Source organism: Oikopleura dioica, chromosome PAR (genome assembly GCF_907165135.1).
Source record: "Oikopleura dioica chromosome PAR, OKI2018_I68_1.0, whole genome shotgun sequence".
Classification (NCBI taxonomy): Eukaryota; Metazoa; Chordata; class Appendicularia; order Copelata; family Oikopleuridae; genus Oikopleura; species Oikopleura dioica.
In genome coordinates, this window is record NC_137293.1 from 6,551,241 (window position 1) to 6,565,598 (window position 14,358).

Here is a 14,358-nt window from a genome sequence, read left to right on the forward strand (position 1 = left end):
TTATTCCAACCTTCTTCATTAGCGATACCGACGTCTCCAAAACCCGCAGCCCAAGTCCCTACACGACCGATGACGAGACCCGTGCACCATCGATAGAACCATCCTTCGCGCCATCCATCAAACGTAAAAGCAACCAGTCTAGTAGTATTAAAAGGAATCGGTTTCAACTTCTCAAAGTTGATCAGCTGTCATCAGTAATTTTTCATGCTTCAGGCCATCTCTCTCTCTCTCTCTCTTTTGTAGATACAGGAGTATATTCCTCGCTAAGTGGGCACTTGAGGCCTCTCTCTCCGGATTCAGCATAAAGTGCCTTGAGCCATATGTATAAATATTTCTCCATTTTTCCCCGTTTTAATTATTAAGCTCTCGGCCCTTCTGATAGTTTCCTACTATCAGAAGAGCTAGAACTAGTCAGAAAAAATATCAAATGAGAGTTGAAGTTCGAGTCGCTCAGCTCGAGCTCATGTCAAAGCTCAAAATAAAATACCCCCTGCTAGAGAAAATACAAGGCAATACCCGCCCAGCAAGGGATTTTAGCAGAAGAGACTCGATTGATACCAACTTTACGGAGATTTCATTGCGCTCAATTGAAAACCTTGAGAAAAATTGCTCAGTTGAGAATAGGCAAGAGTTCATCAAACAAGAATTTTCTTACAGTAGCGTTTTTGCAAATATTTGACGGTGTTTTATGAACTTGATGTTTTTTGTCTTGAAGAGAGTGTATCTCAGGGCTCTTCAAAAAGCGAGCACCTCGATTTGCCCGAGAATTTCGAGCAAATTCCTATTTTGCCGCCTCTCGAGAAACGCTCTTCCACTCCCTGCGATTCTCCTCCTGTAACTCAGGCAGATTCAGGGTACAACACTTCGAACCCTCCATCATCCCTTCCTCCGAAAACTCTATCTCCTCAGTGACGGGTCAAAAGAGCCTCAAAACGACCATTTTGAGTCTATTTTGCGTCTCAGGTTTTCAACCCTAAGAGAAGTTTTTCGCAGAAATAGATGAAAAGTGCCCGGATTTTCTAGAACGGGAAAGTATTGATGAAAATTTTCACGACATTGAGAGTGGTTTATCTACTCTGATGGGGGGTTACGATTCGCTCGATGATTTTGAAACCGATAGTAGAAGTAGCCACTCGAATGCGCCAGCTGAAGCCAACAGAAGTCACCTCACCTCGGCAGCAAAATCGAATGTAAGTTTCTCTTTCAACCTTTTTCCATGAAAATTTCCGTTGACTCTTCCTGGCCTTTACAATTTAAATTAAATTGAAGTCGTTTTAAATTCATTTTTCCCTCGAAAATTACCTCTACTTTTAACAGCAAGAAAAGCTACCGAGCATAACATCCAAACGATCAACTCCTTACGGAAATATAACCACTAGAAATGGGTATATAATGGTAAGAATACATGTAATCAAACATCTATTTGAATCAATCAATCATTTTTGCGTTGTCGATTTAGCCGCTCGATTTTGTCAGAAAATCATTCCTATGTATACATGCTTATCGATAATTTGTGTGCACAAATGAAGTCCGCAATAGATTGTTTGTTGGCAAGTCTTACTTTTCTAACTTTATGAATTTCAGGTTGGCAAGCACAAGAAAGGCAAAAAGGCTTCAAATACTTCACTAAACAATTCAAATTACACGAAATTGGATCCCGTCACGGCGCGTATTTTGTCAGCGCAAAAGAAGAAACGCAATCAGACCCAGAACGAAGCCGGTCAGATTCGCATTCGCAACCAGCAGCTCGAGTACGAACTCAAGGTACGAACTCTTTCAGCAACAGTTTTTAGTCGATGCTTCAAATTTTTGATTGTCTTCCTTGATTTCAACAAACCCCTTAGTCGCTGAGAATCCAGTGCATTCGTCAAGAAAAAGCTCTCGCTGGATTCGAAAACACCCAAAGCGCTCTTCCTCAAGTGCTCCAGCAGTACGAGGACGACAAGCGCGTACTCAAGGACCGTCTGCGCAAGGCCAAGGAGTCCGAGCGACGACTTGAGCGCGACAAAAAACGACTCGAGGATGACAAGCACCGACAAGACCGAAAGATCAAGGACTTGAAGCAAAAAGTGAAGGCTGGCCATCTCGATGAGCGATTTGAGCTGCAACAGAAGCTCACTGAAGCTGAGCAGGCCGCGGAACAGGCTCTGATTGAGCTGGAAGAGGCCAAGAAGAATGCGCGACTCCAACTTCAAGGTACGCTTATTTCAGTAAATCGCAGTCGCCAACCCTTTGTTTAGCTCTTGAACGAGAATTGAAGAAGGAAACCCGCCGCCGAGTCAAGGCCGAATCCTCCGCCCAAGCTTCAACGGATGAAGTCGACCGCCTCCGATCCACGATCAAGGAGAAGGAGCGACAACTCGGAGTTCTCAATATCTACTCCCAGAAGCGAAAGGCCAAGTCTCAGTAAGTATTTAACCAAAACAACAAATCATGCTGACACTTGCTCTAGAAGATCGCCACGGCGACCACGGGATCGCACGGAATATGTTTTTAAGTCATTCGACTTTAATTCAAGCTTTAAGACTTTTAACAGGTGCTTTGACCGCATTTACCAACCCGCAAGTCAATTATATTTTTCTACCGATTTGAATAATTAATAACTGATTTCAATTTTTTCAGCAACACGTCCCTTGCGTTGGAGCCCTCTGCCTCTCCACGTCCCTATTCCAAGCGAGAGGAGCGACCTGTGCCAGCGTTCACGACTCCCTTGCCCGCTGCGAGCTCACCAAGACCTCAAAGCCAGCCAAAGGTGTTCATGACGGAGCCGGAGGAAACCAAGATCTCCCTTCCCGTCGCCAAGCCTGAACCCGTCGTTGAGCAGCGAGAACCAACCCCAGAGCCATCTCCTCTTCCTCCTTCTCCAGCTCCCGCTCCCACCAACGAGGAGAAGACCAACGACATCCTCGACGATCTTTTGGGGCTGAACACGAAGAAAGAAAAAGGCACGGATTTGAAGCGCAAGCTTTCTTTTAAATTTTTACGTAGATACAAGGTGTAGTTTCTGTAACTCAGCAAAAAACTCGGTGATGGTTTTCAAGTGACTGATTACCGAATAAATTTTATCACAAATTATTGAGTCTCATTAATCCTTCAAAAGACCCTTCCCCTCTTCCCCCAGCATCTCCCCAGCTCTTGGATCTCCCCGTCGCTAAAGAGGAGAAAAAGACCATCCCCAACTTTTTCGATGATGAGCCGGATGAGAAAAAGGATGATATCCTCGCGGATTTGAGAGATCTTCACGCTCAAGCACCTGCAAAGGAGCCCGAAGAGAAGAAGAATAACATCCTCAACATCTTCGACGATGCTCCCGAGCCCAAGATCGATCCTAAGGAGAAGAAACAACAGTCCGTCTTGGACGATATCTTCGGAGACACGCAGAAAGGTACGTTGAAATGATAGCAAGGAAGAGAACCTAAACTCGATGATTTAGAGAAAGAAGTTGATGATTTGGACGCGTTCTTGGGAATCAAGCAGGAGAAAAAGAGCCAGCGGAAGGAGTACAACTTTACTCCCTCCGTGAATAACTTGCACGAAGGCAAGGCTGCAAATGGCTACGAACCGGCACCTAAGAAAAAAGGTGCAAGGACGCTCATTTATCAAAACTTAATTCATAATAAGTACTCAGCGCATGCTTAATTTAATGTCTTATCGAGTCGATAAAACATCATCCTCTTACCGAATTCAAGTTCATCTTTTCATTCTATTTTATTTTAGAAAACCTGATTGACAATCTTTTTGGAACAACCGGTACGTCCCCTGTGAAAACACCCTCACAATCATCCAGGATAGGGATAAGAATCACTGCTATTCTTTCCCTTGCATAATTTGAAATTCATCACATTAGCCTTCAAATACCTTTCAGTAGTAGTTTTCATCAATCAAAATCACAAATTGTTCTCAAGCAAAAGTTGCCAAAGCAAAGCTTATTCTTTGCTTCGCTTCTTTTTCTACCACGATTCATGAGTAATTGATTACTGCTATGAAAAATTCCATCCATTATAAAGTTTCTTCTCAGACTTTGATGAAGATCTGGAATATGTCTACTGACATTCGAGAAAGAAATTCTCATCCCTTGCGAAAGAAAGAACTCAATCAAGGACTTTTTGTTTTGACGAATCCATTCCAAGTTGCCTCATCGCCCGCGAGATCTGATGCCTCCCCCTCAGCGAAATTTATAATAATATTTTTATCATTTATACTCCCAGAAAGAATTATGCTGAAATTTACATTTTTGTACAGCGAAACATTTTATTTTCATACACTGAACAAAGAAAATACAGAAAATTCATTTTCGTAAACGATTTGTGTCTGTCTTTGTGTCTCTTTTTCTTTATGCAGCAGGGCCGAATACAGGGCATATTAGCATCTCAAACGAGTGATGGGGAAATATGTTCGAAACTAAAGCCGATCGATTTTCACTCCAGAGGAGGGAATATTGTCATCACGCAGAATAAAGTAAGAGCGGTTTCAAATCCGAATTCAGAGCACTTCCAACATCAAATTTGTCCATAGGTAGTGTTAGATCTATAACAGAGTCAAAAACGAACTGAAGGGAGCAATTTTTCTTAAGCTCTTCAGGAGCTATTTCCGCTTACTCGTTCAAATTTTAAAGAAAATGCAGAGTTTCAGACTAAATCAAAGTATTCACGAAGCAATCATGAGACCGTCTTTGACTAATGCCTTGTCTTCTTTAGATTGGTCTCTGGAGCGTTTGAGAAAGAGAATCTTCTGTTCGGCAGATCATGTCGAATCGTCGCGGTGATCGGAGAGCCCGTGCGGCCGCGCCTATTCCTGATGTTAATTACGGATTTAACGGACTTTTTTATTTTACGATTAATGTGAAAAGGAACACTTTTAATCCCAACAAGGTTACAATTGATAATCATCGGCGACAGTGGAGTGGGGAAGACGAGCTTTATGGATCGCTTCGTCGATTCATCCCAGGCGGAATTTCGTCAGAGCTTCAATCCGACCGTGGGTATCGATTTCAAAGTCAAAAATATTCTCGTTGATGATAAGCGCGTCAAGCTGCAGATCTGGGATACCGCCGGTCAGGAGAAGTTCAATTCGATCACAACTGCGTACTACAGGTTCTTTCCCACTCCCTCCCAATTTTCAACCCTTTTCGTAGAAGCGCAAGGGGAGCAATAATAATGTATGATGTTACTCGACCACAGACATTCAAATCAATAGAAAAATGGTACCAGCTTATGTCTGACCATGGCAGAGGAGATGTAGAAGTCGCCTTGGTTGGGAACAAATGCGACTTGAACAGCGACAAAAAAGTTGACTCCAAGCAGGGAGAAAGCACCGCGACAGAGTTAGGCTGTCATTTTTATGAATCTAGCGCCAAAGGTTAGCTAATAACGAGATTCAAATTTTGGAGCTGGTTCTTTAGACAATTTAAATATCGAAAATGTATTCATGGGCTTGGTGCGCAATATCCTCGTGAACATGCCCCTGGAGCGACCGCCCGACGCCGCCGGTGATAGAGGATCGACGGCAACTCTGAGTCTTGAATCGAAGCCCCTCCCCAGCGGCGGTTCTTGCCCCTGTTGAGCGAAAAGAAAAAGTCTAATCGTTAATCTATTCTATATTTTCCAATTTTCCTTATCTCATCTTCAAAACTACATAAATTTTTGTCCACCACTTTTTTCTCTGTAATTTGTTGCTACTGTATTTCCGACTGGAACAAAAAAAAAATGAAGATAAAAAGAATGAAACCAACTTTTCAAGTAGCAAAATCTATTATTTTCATTATGCAGAGCTCTATTCTACCACACATGTGACATGTCATGCCCGTAAATTAAATATCTTTCTATTCCTGGACCCTTTTCTCAAAGAAAGTCTCATAGAATGGTTGATAGAAAGTACTCTGCCGAGGAACTTGTCTCTGATGGAGTCAGCAAGAAGGACATCGTCAATGAGCTCCATGGTAGGTCGAGTGCAGCTCGAAAATTCCTAGTAAAAGAGCTCAAAGTACGGGTGATTCTTACCCACACCTTTAAGGTTTTTTACTTCAATTTCCGAACATTCATCGATTTATTTTCATCTCTCTCTGTCTTTGTTTCTCGGAAAATGATGTTTTGCCCTCGGAAGGGCTGTTTATAAACCCTCCAGATGAATCATTATTGTCAGTAGCAGCACCTTGTGGCTGAAAAATATTGTTGTGTCTGTGGGAATCTTGGGGAATGTGTTATCAGCGCAAAAACCCGGCTTCAAGCGAATTCAGCGCTATTTGATTATGAGAAGGATCATGCGCAGTGCGGATTAACACGCGATCAAGCACCTTCCAGGGTTGTTTTTTCGCCGTTTTGGTCGGATTTATGTTCGTCTTTCTAAGTTCTATTTATAGCTCATGGGGCGGAAGCCTTCCTCCTCGAAATGAAGGTCCTTGGTTCTGTCAAAAACGTGGCTAAAAAGCCAAAAGAAGATCTAATCAAGGCTTATGAAAAGATGTACGAAGATGGTGCTTTCAAGGTTGCTTCCTAAAAATCCATCAAACTGCTTTGACAAAAATTCTAGGGCTCCGAAGCTGACGTAGAACTAGTGAAGCAAGTTGCGACTGTCAAAGTGACTGAAGAAAAGAAAGACGATGGACCACCTAAGTTCAAGAAACGCATCATCAAGAAATCGCCCAACAAAGATGCTCGCCGACCCAACAAGGGCGAAAAGATCGGCTGTTATTACATTGGAAGGTTGGACGGCCCCGATGGCAAGATTTTCGATCAGCTTCAGCCGCAGCGACGAGGAAGTCAGACGCTGAACTTTAAAGTCGGAACTGGACGGGTTATTCGAGGTTCGTACTTGAGCGACTCAAGTTTACCCAGTTTTTTCGGATAGAAATGGAATCAAACCCCTATTTTTCAGGCTGGGATGAAGCTCTACTGACAATGCAAACAGGCGAAGTCGCCGGAGTGACCATCGAGCCCGAGTGGGCGTACGGAAAGAAAGGCCAGCCTGAAGCTGGAATCGGCCCCAATCAAACTCTTTACTTTGAAATTACTCTCGATAGAATCGGTTAACCCGTTTCGTCCCTGCTTTCCTGGACTGCCTATCTATTATACAGTGTAACTCTAATTTTCTTTATCATGACTTTTTCGGCTTTAAAAAAAGTCGAGAGAAATTACTGTTCTATCCGCATAATCGAGCTGCTACCAGAATTTCGCTAGAAGAATAAATTGTATCTTCTTCGCCAATAAAGAATTTCTATCTCAAAAAGTCTGCGCTAGAATGTCGGATTTGGGGATAGTTGACGATCAAAGTGCCTCATACTTGGACATTGATGATATTTTGATGACAGAAAACAAGATCTCCTGCCGAGCGAGATACGATCTTGTAGATCTTGAGCTCCGAAGGTACCTCTTTCCTCATTCATTCCTGCCTGGAAATAATGATTTTAAGAACGGCAGAGGACTTCCATGAGGGAAAGAAAGTGGATCTCCCAATTTGGATGGCAATGAGGCTCAACGAATTCTTCCGCCACGAGATTCCAAAACAATACAACACTCATTTCCAAGGCATTTTGAATGCTGATCCAGAAGTCGTAAATTTGCATAAAGAGGGTCCAAAATACTTTGCCATGGGACTGCAGGTTGGTAGAAACGCACTTCAACAGCACTTTTTGAGCGCGGGAATTTCAGTTGACGAGTGAGAACTTCGATTTTGCTGACGACGAGGACATTATCAACATGTGCCAAACTCTACTTCAAGCGTCGGCGCGGCGAGTCAGCTGGATTAGCGATATGGCCGCCGCCGACCATTATCAACAGTCGAAGGTTGATTCCAAACTCGACGATATGGAAAAGGTATTTTTGGAATTTACAAGCTCGACAAGTTCCCATGGCGACTAAGTCAAGAAAAATGCCTCGCTAGCATTTTGATGTTATATTTGGAGCTTTTTGCTAAATTACCATAAAAGGAAATAATCGTACTCTTCCCTAACCAAATAACGACAATTGTTACGTAAATGGATTGTTTTACGCGCGTTACTTTTATTGTCGATTAATCTGATGTCAAATATTATAAGGTCTTGCGAATCGTGGGTCGTCCAGCAGACTTTTTTGATGGCCATGTCTATTTTTATATTCGCTTTTCTTCGAAGAATCGAGAGCGAAAGAATTTATGAAGAAGATTCTTTCTAGGAACCCTAGGAATCACAGGTGCGGCCAGGATTTAGTTCACGATACTCGTGACACGATTAATTAAATGACGTTTCTTGGAGAGTTTCCGATGGAAATCTACCCCAGTAGTTTTACAAAAGAATTTGGCGGAAGTCATAAACTCGTTTCTAACGCCCAATCTAACGAACGCGAGTACCCTTTATCCGAATCATCTTCACGCGGGCCCAACGGCCCACTTGTTTCTTCAAATAGTCATTTTTGGCATTTGTCGTTTCAAGAAGTCGTTCGAGAAAGAGTTCACGAGTGAATAAGATAGTTTTATGTGCTTTATGTAATATATAAAATTCAAAATTCTAACCATTACGATTCTCCTCGGTATCAGCACACTGAAATTTAACAAACTTTTTATTCATGAAAACTTCAGGAGATGTACGCGAAGGCTATCTCCGAGAGAAAATCATGGGAAGACTGGACTCGCGGTATGTCAAACAGACTGACGGAATCGAAATTCATCGCGAAATCAAGGAAGAGAAAGCGCGATGCATTAGCCCAAAAGAACAACTGAAATCAAAGTATTCTTGCTGACATATGAATATACTCGCTTTGAACTGCCCTTTACCAATTTTTTGCTTATAAATATTCGTTTTTCATTTCTACCTTTTAGAAATCAAATCAAAATGGCTGCAAATTTGCCTCCTGGTTGGAAACTGGCGCATTCCAAAAAGACCGGCCGTCCGTTTTACTACAACCCAAAGTTCAAAATCTCCGTTTGGGAGCATCCCCAATACTTTGAGCGATATGAAATCGACCGAAAAATAAAGAACACGATCGTTTTACGCAATGAAAACTACAATTTCTGCTTGGATACGAATGTGCTCATTCATCACCTGGCGTTTGTCGATTGGGTTCTTGACTTGTGCAATGAGTTGAAGAGGAGTTATGTTAATGTGCCTTACAAGGTGTGGGAGGAACTGGATAATGTTCACAAATATTCAAATAAGGAGGAGACGCGTGAACTGGCGAGAAAGGCGATGAAGGGGGTGGAGAAGTGGATGAGCCTCAAGGACTCGAAGCTTTTCATGGAGTCAAAGAGTGATTTTGATAAGGCGCGGGCTTCTATTTACATGACGATGTAAATATGACTTAGTAGCAATGTTACGTTCAACGTTAAAGCCACGTATCATTCACGCACTGATTTATGAGCCAGGTGTATCGGCCGTTTCTATTAACATTTATATTATAAAAGAATTTGTTTAAGCAACGATATTGCGTTGTTGAAATCAAGGAAGATTAAGTTACACCAGAGTCGTGCACCGCAAAACCCACCGCTTGACTAAGCCCTAAAAGAGAAAAAGTGATGAAAAAGACTTGTCCAATGATGAAAAGATTATGAATTTCTGCAAAGTGAAACTAGTCAGCACTCGACGGAAGCCGTTTTTCATCACCAACGATAGAAATTTAAGAGTCCGCGTGATCGCCGATGGGATCAAGTGCTGCAAGCCGGAATTCGAAGACATGCTAGAAGCGATTGCCATAAAGACAGACAGAGAGCCTTCTACAGCAGAAGGTGTATCCAGAGAACTACCGTCGTCGACCTCGACGATTTCTGAAAGCTTGAGTGATGATGCGATGGAAGTGACAGAGTACCAGCCGCCAGATCCGAGAACAGCGTTGCCTAGGGAAATTCTAGAGCAATACTGGGACGAAGGAAAGAGAATTCTTATTTGGATACTGGTTGAAGAATTGAAGAACTTTTTTTCTTCAGCGTATCCAGGTCGAAGTGATCAGCAGTTGATTGAAATCATGAAGGAGAATCTCGGACACAAAAAATTCAATCTTCTTTGGGGCGAGCATATTCGAATGATCGGAATTCTACGGCTATGGCATGAATACGACGAAGTTATCAAACTCGACAAGGATAATTGGACTGTTAACAAATATCATGAGTAAGTTATTCAATCCCATGTACCATTTTCATAGAATTTAGAAACGCAAACCGCCTTTTGGATTTTGTCCAAAAAACTGCAAGCGTCGAAGATGAGCTCGATCTCGACGACCAAAGCTGGATCGACAATCTCTGCGGGATAGCTGAAGTTTTCAAGCATCATCAAGCTGTAGATAATTTTCTCAAAAAAATCGACGCCCAGTTTTCCTAGTTTGAAAACTCTTCATTTACTTATTTTTTCACTTATTCACCTTTTTGCTTCTTGATTCCCAACCTCGTTCACTTCTTCTTTTCTGTCACTCTTCAAGAACATCAATTCACAGCTTCTCTGATGGATAAACTTTCAGAAGATGTCATACTATGATCGGGAAGCCTGGTTGCGAAATCTTCAATTAAAAGAAGGCGCGGTCGTTCCTGGAAAATTTCCAGTTGGATTATGTTTCTTCAACAAGTAAAATTGACCATGTTTTCGTTTGAAACTAACTTCGGTTGAGGTGCCGCCGTATTCGTCCCTATCTACCAGCCTTCATGGCCAAGACCGGCAAAATCGCCTGCCTAGCATGCGGCAATGGGCCAGGTTCGTATGCCAGTCAAACTGGAATCGTCCCATTCCACGATGATGAATGGGAAGTCAACCACGGTCCGACTACGATCAAGCCGCCGACGATCGAAGATCTCCACGACAACGAGATATCCAACGTTACTTCATACCCACCACTGGTAAGATCAAACTCAAGTCGATTTTCAATTAACATACTTTCAAGGGAGTCGTAAATGACGACGATGTTTTCTCTCACACCTCTCTCGGCTCAGAGGTCAACGATAAAGTTGCTGAGAACTCTCATCGATCTCGTCTCAACACTGAAGATGACGACAACATCATGGAACAAGACTCAGCCCAGAGCTAAAGACGAATCCTCTTCCTTTTTCTTTTCTCGCTCATTTCCGTTTTTCGCTCTCAGAGACTGGATGATGCTTTACTGTTCAGTCTGATAATCAGCTGTCTTAATTTGATTCCTTGAACAACCAACTGTTCCCTGTGATGAATGATCATCACAGGTTGTGATGAGGCTGCATCCAATTACCAGAGTGTTCATTCTTTATTGAAAATTTTGAGTTTCTTACACTTAGCAACATATTCCATGTATTTTTATACAGCCTTAACATTCATATTATTTATTGAAAAGATACTTGTGTTTTCTCCTTCTCTAACTAAACCTCTCCATTGAAAATATCTGACAGATACAACCTAAAATAAAATTCCAACTTGAAACTCGACACTTGTCTTACTTTCTAAAGCTTTGGAGCACCAACTTCAACGGCGCGTTTTCGCATCGCACAAGGCCAAAAACGACACCTTGGTCTTATCCTCTCATCTCGTTTGACGGCGAAAAAACTATTGTTTTTCGGTTTTCGATCTCAGCCGAGCATTTTGAAAATGATTCTTGCATAAGGTCGCGATAGTTCGTCATAGCAACTTTCGCAGGAAAATGAGCATTACCGGCTGAAAGTATGTTCTGTTAGAAGCTGCATAAAAACAGATCCAAGGAAGTGGAGATTGAAGGTCAAAAGAAAACGTGAATTAAAACCGCGGCCGAGCAGCGCGACATGTCCCCGCAGTCAGCAACGTGGCATTTAAGTGTTATGATTTTAAAAGGTTCGACAGGATTTAGTCGTGTTACTTTTTCGAGCATGGAACATCGATGCAGCGTGTAGTTGGTTACTGGATATTTGACCAAATGTTTAAAAACGATCTCATAGAAACGTAATAGCTTCTTATTCCACCTATTTCAACATCTTTCATATAGAAAATTAACCCAGAAGCGGCTGTTGTCCATTTCTTTGGTCGTTGAATGAAAAGCCGCGTAGCGGCTTCTTTGAAAACTTAGCCGCTAAGAGGCTTAGCCAAAATTTTCTTCTCAATCTTCGTTTCAATGTTTTTATAACCCTATCCCTGAGTCAGGGACTCTGACCCTGTTTAAAGGTTTTCAAGGAGAGCATCTTCAGATTTCAGTTTCTTTTAAATTCTCTAGAATCAATGTTGACCAACCCTTTTTTGAAAGAAACGAGTTCAGTTCGAAAAGGACCGTTTCAAATTTCACAAAAGAGGCTTTAAACTTTTCAACTTGCAGAATGGACGCGATGCACATGCAGCAACAGATGCTGGAGAAGCAGCTACTCAAAGCGGCAGAAATGATGGAGGAGCAGATCGACTCCGAAATGAAGAAGATGGACGAGCTCGACGACGACGACATTGAATCGCTCAGACAGAAGCGACTCAAGGCCATGCAGAGGGCACATGCGGCGAAGCAAGTAAGTATTGTAATTTTCAGCTGGCTTTTCGGATCCGCGCAGCCGCAAATTCTAAAAATTCTAATTCAAATTCTCTTTGAGAGTTTTCGCGGTTAAAAGAGGAATATCATTTTCCGACCTTCTCTGAGTTCAAATAGAATTGATCGAAAAATGACTGCTTTAGGAGTTCATCGCCAAAGGTCACGGAGGATACGACGAGCTTCCCTCAGAAAAAGACTTTTTCGACAAGATTAAAAACTGCAAACGCGCTGTCGTGCATTTCTACCGGCCAACAACTCTCCGCTGCGAGATATTCGGTAAGAGAACTCTACATACAGACCGTGTTTATTTTACTCCTTTGTAGATAAGCACCTGGCACTGCTGGCGCCGAAGCACGTTGAAACGCGATTTGTGAAGCTCAATGCCGAGAAGTGCCCCTTTTTGTGCGAGAGACTCAACATCCGCGTCATTCCAACTCTCCTGCTCATCGTTGACGGCAAAACACAGGTATTGTCATTTTCTGCCGTTAGAAAACACGCGACGCAGACCGCGGTATTCCTTTTCCAAAATTGATAACCAGTGATAAGGCGATTACTTTAATTGGAGGGGTGAAATGGGGACGGCCTGATAGAGGAAGTCGAAACTCTAGTCTGATTTTATAATAACAATAATGAAACTAAATTGGAATATTCAACTTTTTTTCAAGATTTATTTATGAAATAAATTTTTCGAGAAATTTCTTCCTCCAGAAAAGCAAGCTTCAGAACTGGAACTTGTTTCATTATATATAAAACGAAATCATATTTTATGAATGATCTTCTATAAAAGCTTCTGCTTATATGCTCTTATTTGCCGAAAGGGGGCGCAACTTGCATGAGAAATTCTCGGTGGGGAACTCAGAAAATCGCGGTACCCCGGTGAGTTACTAAAGATTTTTCGAGATAAGCAGATGTTGATCAAAATTTAACCATCTCTTATCGATATAAGTTTATTTTCAAATACTAAAAGAAAGGGTTTATTTGCATAATTTTGAAACGTCAAAACGAATTCCGAGACTGAGGCAGCTTGGGCAACTGCGGTAGCAAAGCAGGCCAGTAAGAATGAAAACATAAACGCGGCCTCTGTTTTTCTAAACTCAGACCGTCAATCTGCCACAAGAGTCCACTCCTAGAAAGGAGCTTTAGTAAACTTGGCCGCCAAGCAATAATTTCAGCCCTCTTATTTTCAGGGTCGCTTAAATTTGCATTTGATCGTTGCTGACAATGCTAATTACGATATTTTTAGGAAAAAGTGGTCGGCTTTGATCAATTAGGCGGTCACGACAATTTCAGCACGGAGATGCTAGAATGGCGCCTCGGCGTTTCTAAAGCGATTAACTACCGTGGCGACATATCCCAGCCACCAGGTAAGCACACCACTGGCGATTATGAAATAGCGCGTTCAGAGAATTCGGCATTTAGTACTCTTCTAAATTTAACGCCAAATTCCATCCAAGGCAACATTCGTTCATCAACCCCTTCTTTTCAGAGGACAACGCGCCCGTAAAGAAGAAAATCCTCGGCCGACGAATTCGCTCCAACGATGATCCAGACACTGACGAAGAATTATTCGGCGACGATAATTAATATCTTCCTAACCCACTGTAGCCTTGCTTGTAGCCTGTTTGCATGTTCACTCGTTTTTACACTTCACATTTCTTAGAAGAATCTTCTATCCGTATATTTATCGTAACCTCACTTTTTTTACGAACTTCACATTCCAAATTTCAAAAAACAAAAAGAAAGAAAATACATGTATCAATCCTTTTTCAACCCTTGTTCGTTCGATTTACAGTTGTAATTTCTGGGAATTATGAATTTGAGGCGTAAAAAAGGGAGTTCACCGGCGCATAGCGTAATCGTGTAATCGCGCGTTCAGGTGAGCATTTTTTCCCTTATTGAGCCGAAATTCCAGGGTCAGTTTCAGTTTTTTCTTCAGAAGAGCGGTGTGAGGGGA

At 42.1% G+C, this 14,358-nt stretch overlaps 7 protein-coding genes across 7 annotated transcripts; all 7 read left to right on the plus strand.

Annotated features, from left to right (window-relative positions):
• Nucleotides 1–1,079: 1,079 nt before the first annotated feature.
• Nucleotides 1,080–4,301, plus strand: LOC145701520 (uncharacterized). Its single transcript, XM_081778737.1, has 11 exons — nucleotides 1,080–1,190; nucleotides 1,318–1,395; nucleotides 1,585–1,764; nucleotides 1,845–2,196; nucleotides 2,241–2,406; nucleotides 2,453–2,536; nucleotides 2,623–2,945; nucleotides 3,101–3,385; nucleotides 3,434–3,580; nucleotides 3,718–3,785; nucleotides 4,083–4,301. Exons 1-11 carry the CDS (start codon nucleotides 1,080–1,082, stop codon nucleotides 4,113–4,115), a joined length of 1,827 nt encoding a protein of 608 aa, XP_081634863.1. The 3' UTR covers nucleotides 4,116–4,301.
• Nucleotides 4,302–4,690: 389 nt separating this feature from the next.
• Nucleotides 4,691–5,832, plus strand: LOC145704649 (ras-related protein Rab-12-like). The gene is made up of 4 exons (XM_081782121.1): nucleotides 4,691–4,804; nucleotides 4,872–5,093; nucleotides 5,135–5,358; nucleotides 5,402–5,832. The coding sequence occupies exons 1-4, from the start codon at nucleotides 4,746–4,748 to the stop codon at nucleotides 5,560–5,562; spliced, it is 666 nt and encodes a 221-aa protein (XP_081638247.1). The 5' UTR covers nucleotides 4,691–4,745; the 3' UTR covers nucleotides 5,563–5,832.
• An 18-nt stretch (nucleotides 5,833–5,850) lies between these two features.
• On the plus strand, nucleotides 5,851–7,200 carry LOC145704652 (peptidyl-prolyl cis-trans isomerase FKBP3-like). The gene is made up of 4 exons (XM_081782125.1): nucleotides 5,851–5,938; nucleotides 6,359–6,483; nucleotides 6,529–6,802; nucleotides 6,874–7,200. The coding sequence occupies exons 1-4, from the start codon at nucleotides 5,860–5,862 to the stop codon at nucleotides 7,026–7,028; spliced, it is 633 nt and encodes a 210-aa protein (XP_081638251.1). The 5' UTR covers nucleotides 5,851–5,859; the 3' UTR covers nucleotides 7,029–7,200.
• A 39-nt stretch (nucleotides 7,201–7,239) lies between these two features.
• LOC145704657 (DNA replication complex GINS protein PSF3-like) lies at nucleotides 7,240–8,732 on the plus strand. The gene is made up of 4 exons (XM_081782130.1): nucleotides 7,240–7,361; nucleotides 7,408–7,597; nucleotides 7,647–7,811; nucleotides 8,551–8,732. Exons 1-4 carry the CDS (start codon nucleotides 7,300–7,302, stop codon nucleotides 8,689–8,691), a joined length of 558 nt encoding a protein of 185 aa, XP_081638256.1. The 5' UTR covers nucleotides 7,240–7,299; the 3' UTR covers nucleotides 8,692–8,732.
• A 33-nt stretch (nucleotides 8,733–8,765) lies between these two features.
• Nucleotides 8,766–10,393, plus strand: LOC145704634 (uncharacterized). The gene is made up of 3 exons (XM_081782103.1): nucleotides 8,766–9,232; nucleotides 9,474–10,072; nucleotides 10,114–10,393. The coding sequence occupies exons 1-3, from the start codon at nucleotides 8,804–8,806 to the stop codon at nucleotides 10,280–10,282; spliced, it is 1,197 nt and encodes a 398-aa protein (XP_081638229.1). The 5' UTR covers nucleotides 8,766–8,803; the 3' UTR covers nucleotides 10,283–10,393.
• On the plus strand, nucleotides 10,387–11,353 carry LOC145704661 (uncharacterized). Its single transcript, XM_081782135.1, has 3 exons — nucleotides 10,387–10,522; nucleotides 10,566–10,791; nucleotides 10,836–11,353. Exons 1-3 carry the CDS (start codon nucleotides 10,422–10,424, stop codon nucleotides 10,977–10,979), a joined length of 471 nt encoding a protein of 156 aa, XP_081638261.1. The 5' UTR covers nucleotides 10,387–10,421; the 3' UTR covers nucleotides 10,980–11,353.
• An 809-nt stretch (nucleotides 11,354–12,162) lies between these two features.
• On the plus strand, nucleotides 12,163–14,117 carry LOC145704648 (thioredoxin domain-containing protein 9-like). Its single transcript, XM_081782120.1, has 5 exons — nucleotides 12,163–12,384; nucleotides 12,548–12,680; nucleotides 12,728–12,870; nucleotides 13,648–13,768; nucleotides 13,891–14,117. Exons 1-5 carry the CDS (start codon nucleotides 12,205–12,207, stop codon nucleotides 13,986–13,988), a joined length of 675 nt encoding a protein of 224 aa, XP_081638246.1. The 5' UTR covers nucleotides 12,163–12,204; the 3' UTR covers nucleotides 13,989–14,117.
• Nucleotides 14,118–14,358: the final 241 nt, after the last annotated feature.

Excerpts from the sequence above, each read along its gene's own strand:
- LOC145701520 (XM_081778737.1), top strand. The coding sequence starts at position 1,080 with ATGGGGGGTTACGATTCGCTCGATGATTTTGAAACCGATAGTAGAAGT. Across the intron at positions 1,191-1,317 it reads CCTCGGCAGCAAAATCGAAT|CAAGAAAAGCTACCGAGCAT; the intron begins GTAAGTTTCTCT and ends TACTTTTAACAG. Across the intron at positions 2,407-2,452 it reads AAGCGAAAGGCCAAGTCTCA|AAGATCGCCACGGCGACCAC; the intron begins GTAAGTATTTAA and ends CACTTGCTCTAG.
- LOC145704649 (XM_081782121.1), top strand. The coding sequence starts at position 4,746 with ATGTCGAATCGTCGCGGTGATCGGAGAGCCCGTGCGGCCGCGCCTATT. Across the intron at positions 4,805-4,871 it reads GCGCCTATTCCTGATGTTAA|GTTACAATTGATAATCATCG; the intron begins TTACGGATTTAA and ends AATCCCAACAAG. Across the intron at positions 5,359-5,401 it reads TTATGAATCTAGCGCCAAAG|ACAATTTAAATATCGAAAAT; the intron begins GTTAGCTAATAA and ends CTGGTTCTTTAG.
- LOC145704652 (XM_081782125.1), top strand. The coding sequence starts at position 5,860 with ATGGTTGATAGAAAGTACTCTGCCGAGGAACTTGTCTCTGATGGAGTC. Across the intron at positions 5,939-6,358 it reads CATCGTCAATGAGCTCCATG|CTCATGGGGCGGAAGCCTTC; the intron begins GTAGGTCGAGTG and ends TTCTATTTATAG. Across the intron at positions 6,803-6,873 it reads AACTGGACGGGTTATTCGAG|GCTGGGATGAAGCTCTACTG; the intron begins GTTCGTACTTGA and ends CCTATTTTTCAG.
- LOC145704657 (XM_081782130.1), top strand. The coding sequence starts at position 7,300 with ATGACAGAAAACAAGATCTCCTGCCGAGCGAGATACGATCTTGTAGAT. Across the intron at positions 7,362-7,407 it reads GTAGATCTTGAGCTCCGAAG|AACGGCAGAGGACTTCCATG; the intron begins GTACCTCTTTCC and ends AATGATTTTAAG. Across the intron at positions 7,598-7,646 it reads ACTTTGCCATGGGACTGCAG|TTGACGAGTGAGAACTTCGA; the intron begins GTTGGTAGAAAC and ends CGGGAATTTCAG.
- LOC145704634 (XM_081782103.1), top strand. The coding sequence starts at position 8,804 with ATGGCTGCAAATTTGCCTCCTGGTTGGAAACTGGCGCATTCCAAAAAG. Across the intron at positions 9,233-9,473 it reads CAAAGAGTGATTTTGATAAG|AGAAAAAGTGATGAAAAAGA; the intron begins GCGCGGGCTTCT and ends AAGCCCTAAAAG. Across the intron at positions 10,073-10,113 it reads ACTGTTAACAAATATCATGA|AAACGCAAACCGCCTTTTGG; the intron begins GTAAGTTATTCA and ends CATAGAATTTAG.
- LOC145704661 (XM_081782135.1), top strand. The coding sequence starts at position 10,422 with ATGTCATACTATGATCGGGAAGCCTGGTTGCGAAATCTTCAATTAAAA. Across the intron at positions 10,523-10,565 it reads GGATTATGTTTCTTCAACAA|GTGCCGCCGTATTCGTCCCT; the intron begins GTAAAATTGACC and ends ACTTCGGTTGAG. Across the intron at positions 10,792-10,835 it reads TTACTTCATACCCACCACTG|GGAGTCGTAAATGACGACGA; the intron begins GTAAGATCAAAC and ends CATACTTTCAAG.
- LOC145704648 (XM_081782120.1), top strand. The coding sequence starts at position 12,205 with ATGGACGCGATGCACATGCAGCAACAGATGCTGGAGAAGCAGCTACTC. Across the intron at positions 12,385-12,547 it reads GGGCACATGCGGCGAAGCAA|GAGTTCATCGCCAAAGGTCA; the intron begins GTAAGTATTGTA and ends TGACTGCTTTAG. Across the intron at positions 12,871-13,647 it reads TCGTTGACGGCAAAACACAG|GAAAAAGTGGTCGGCTTTGA; the intron begins GTATTGTCATTT and ends CGATATTTTTAG.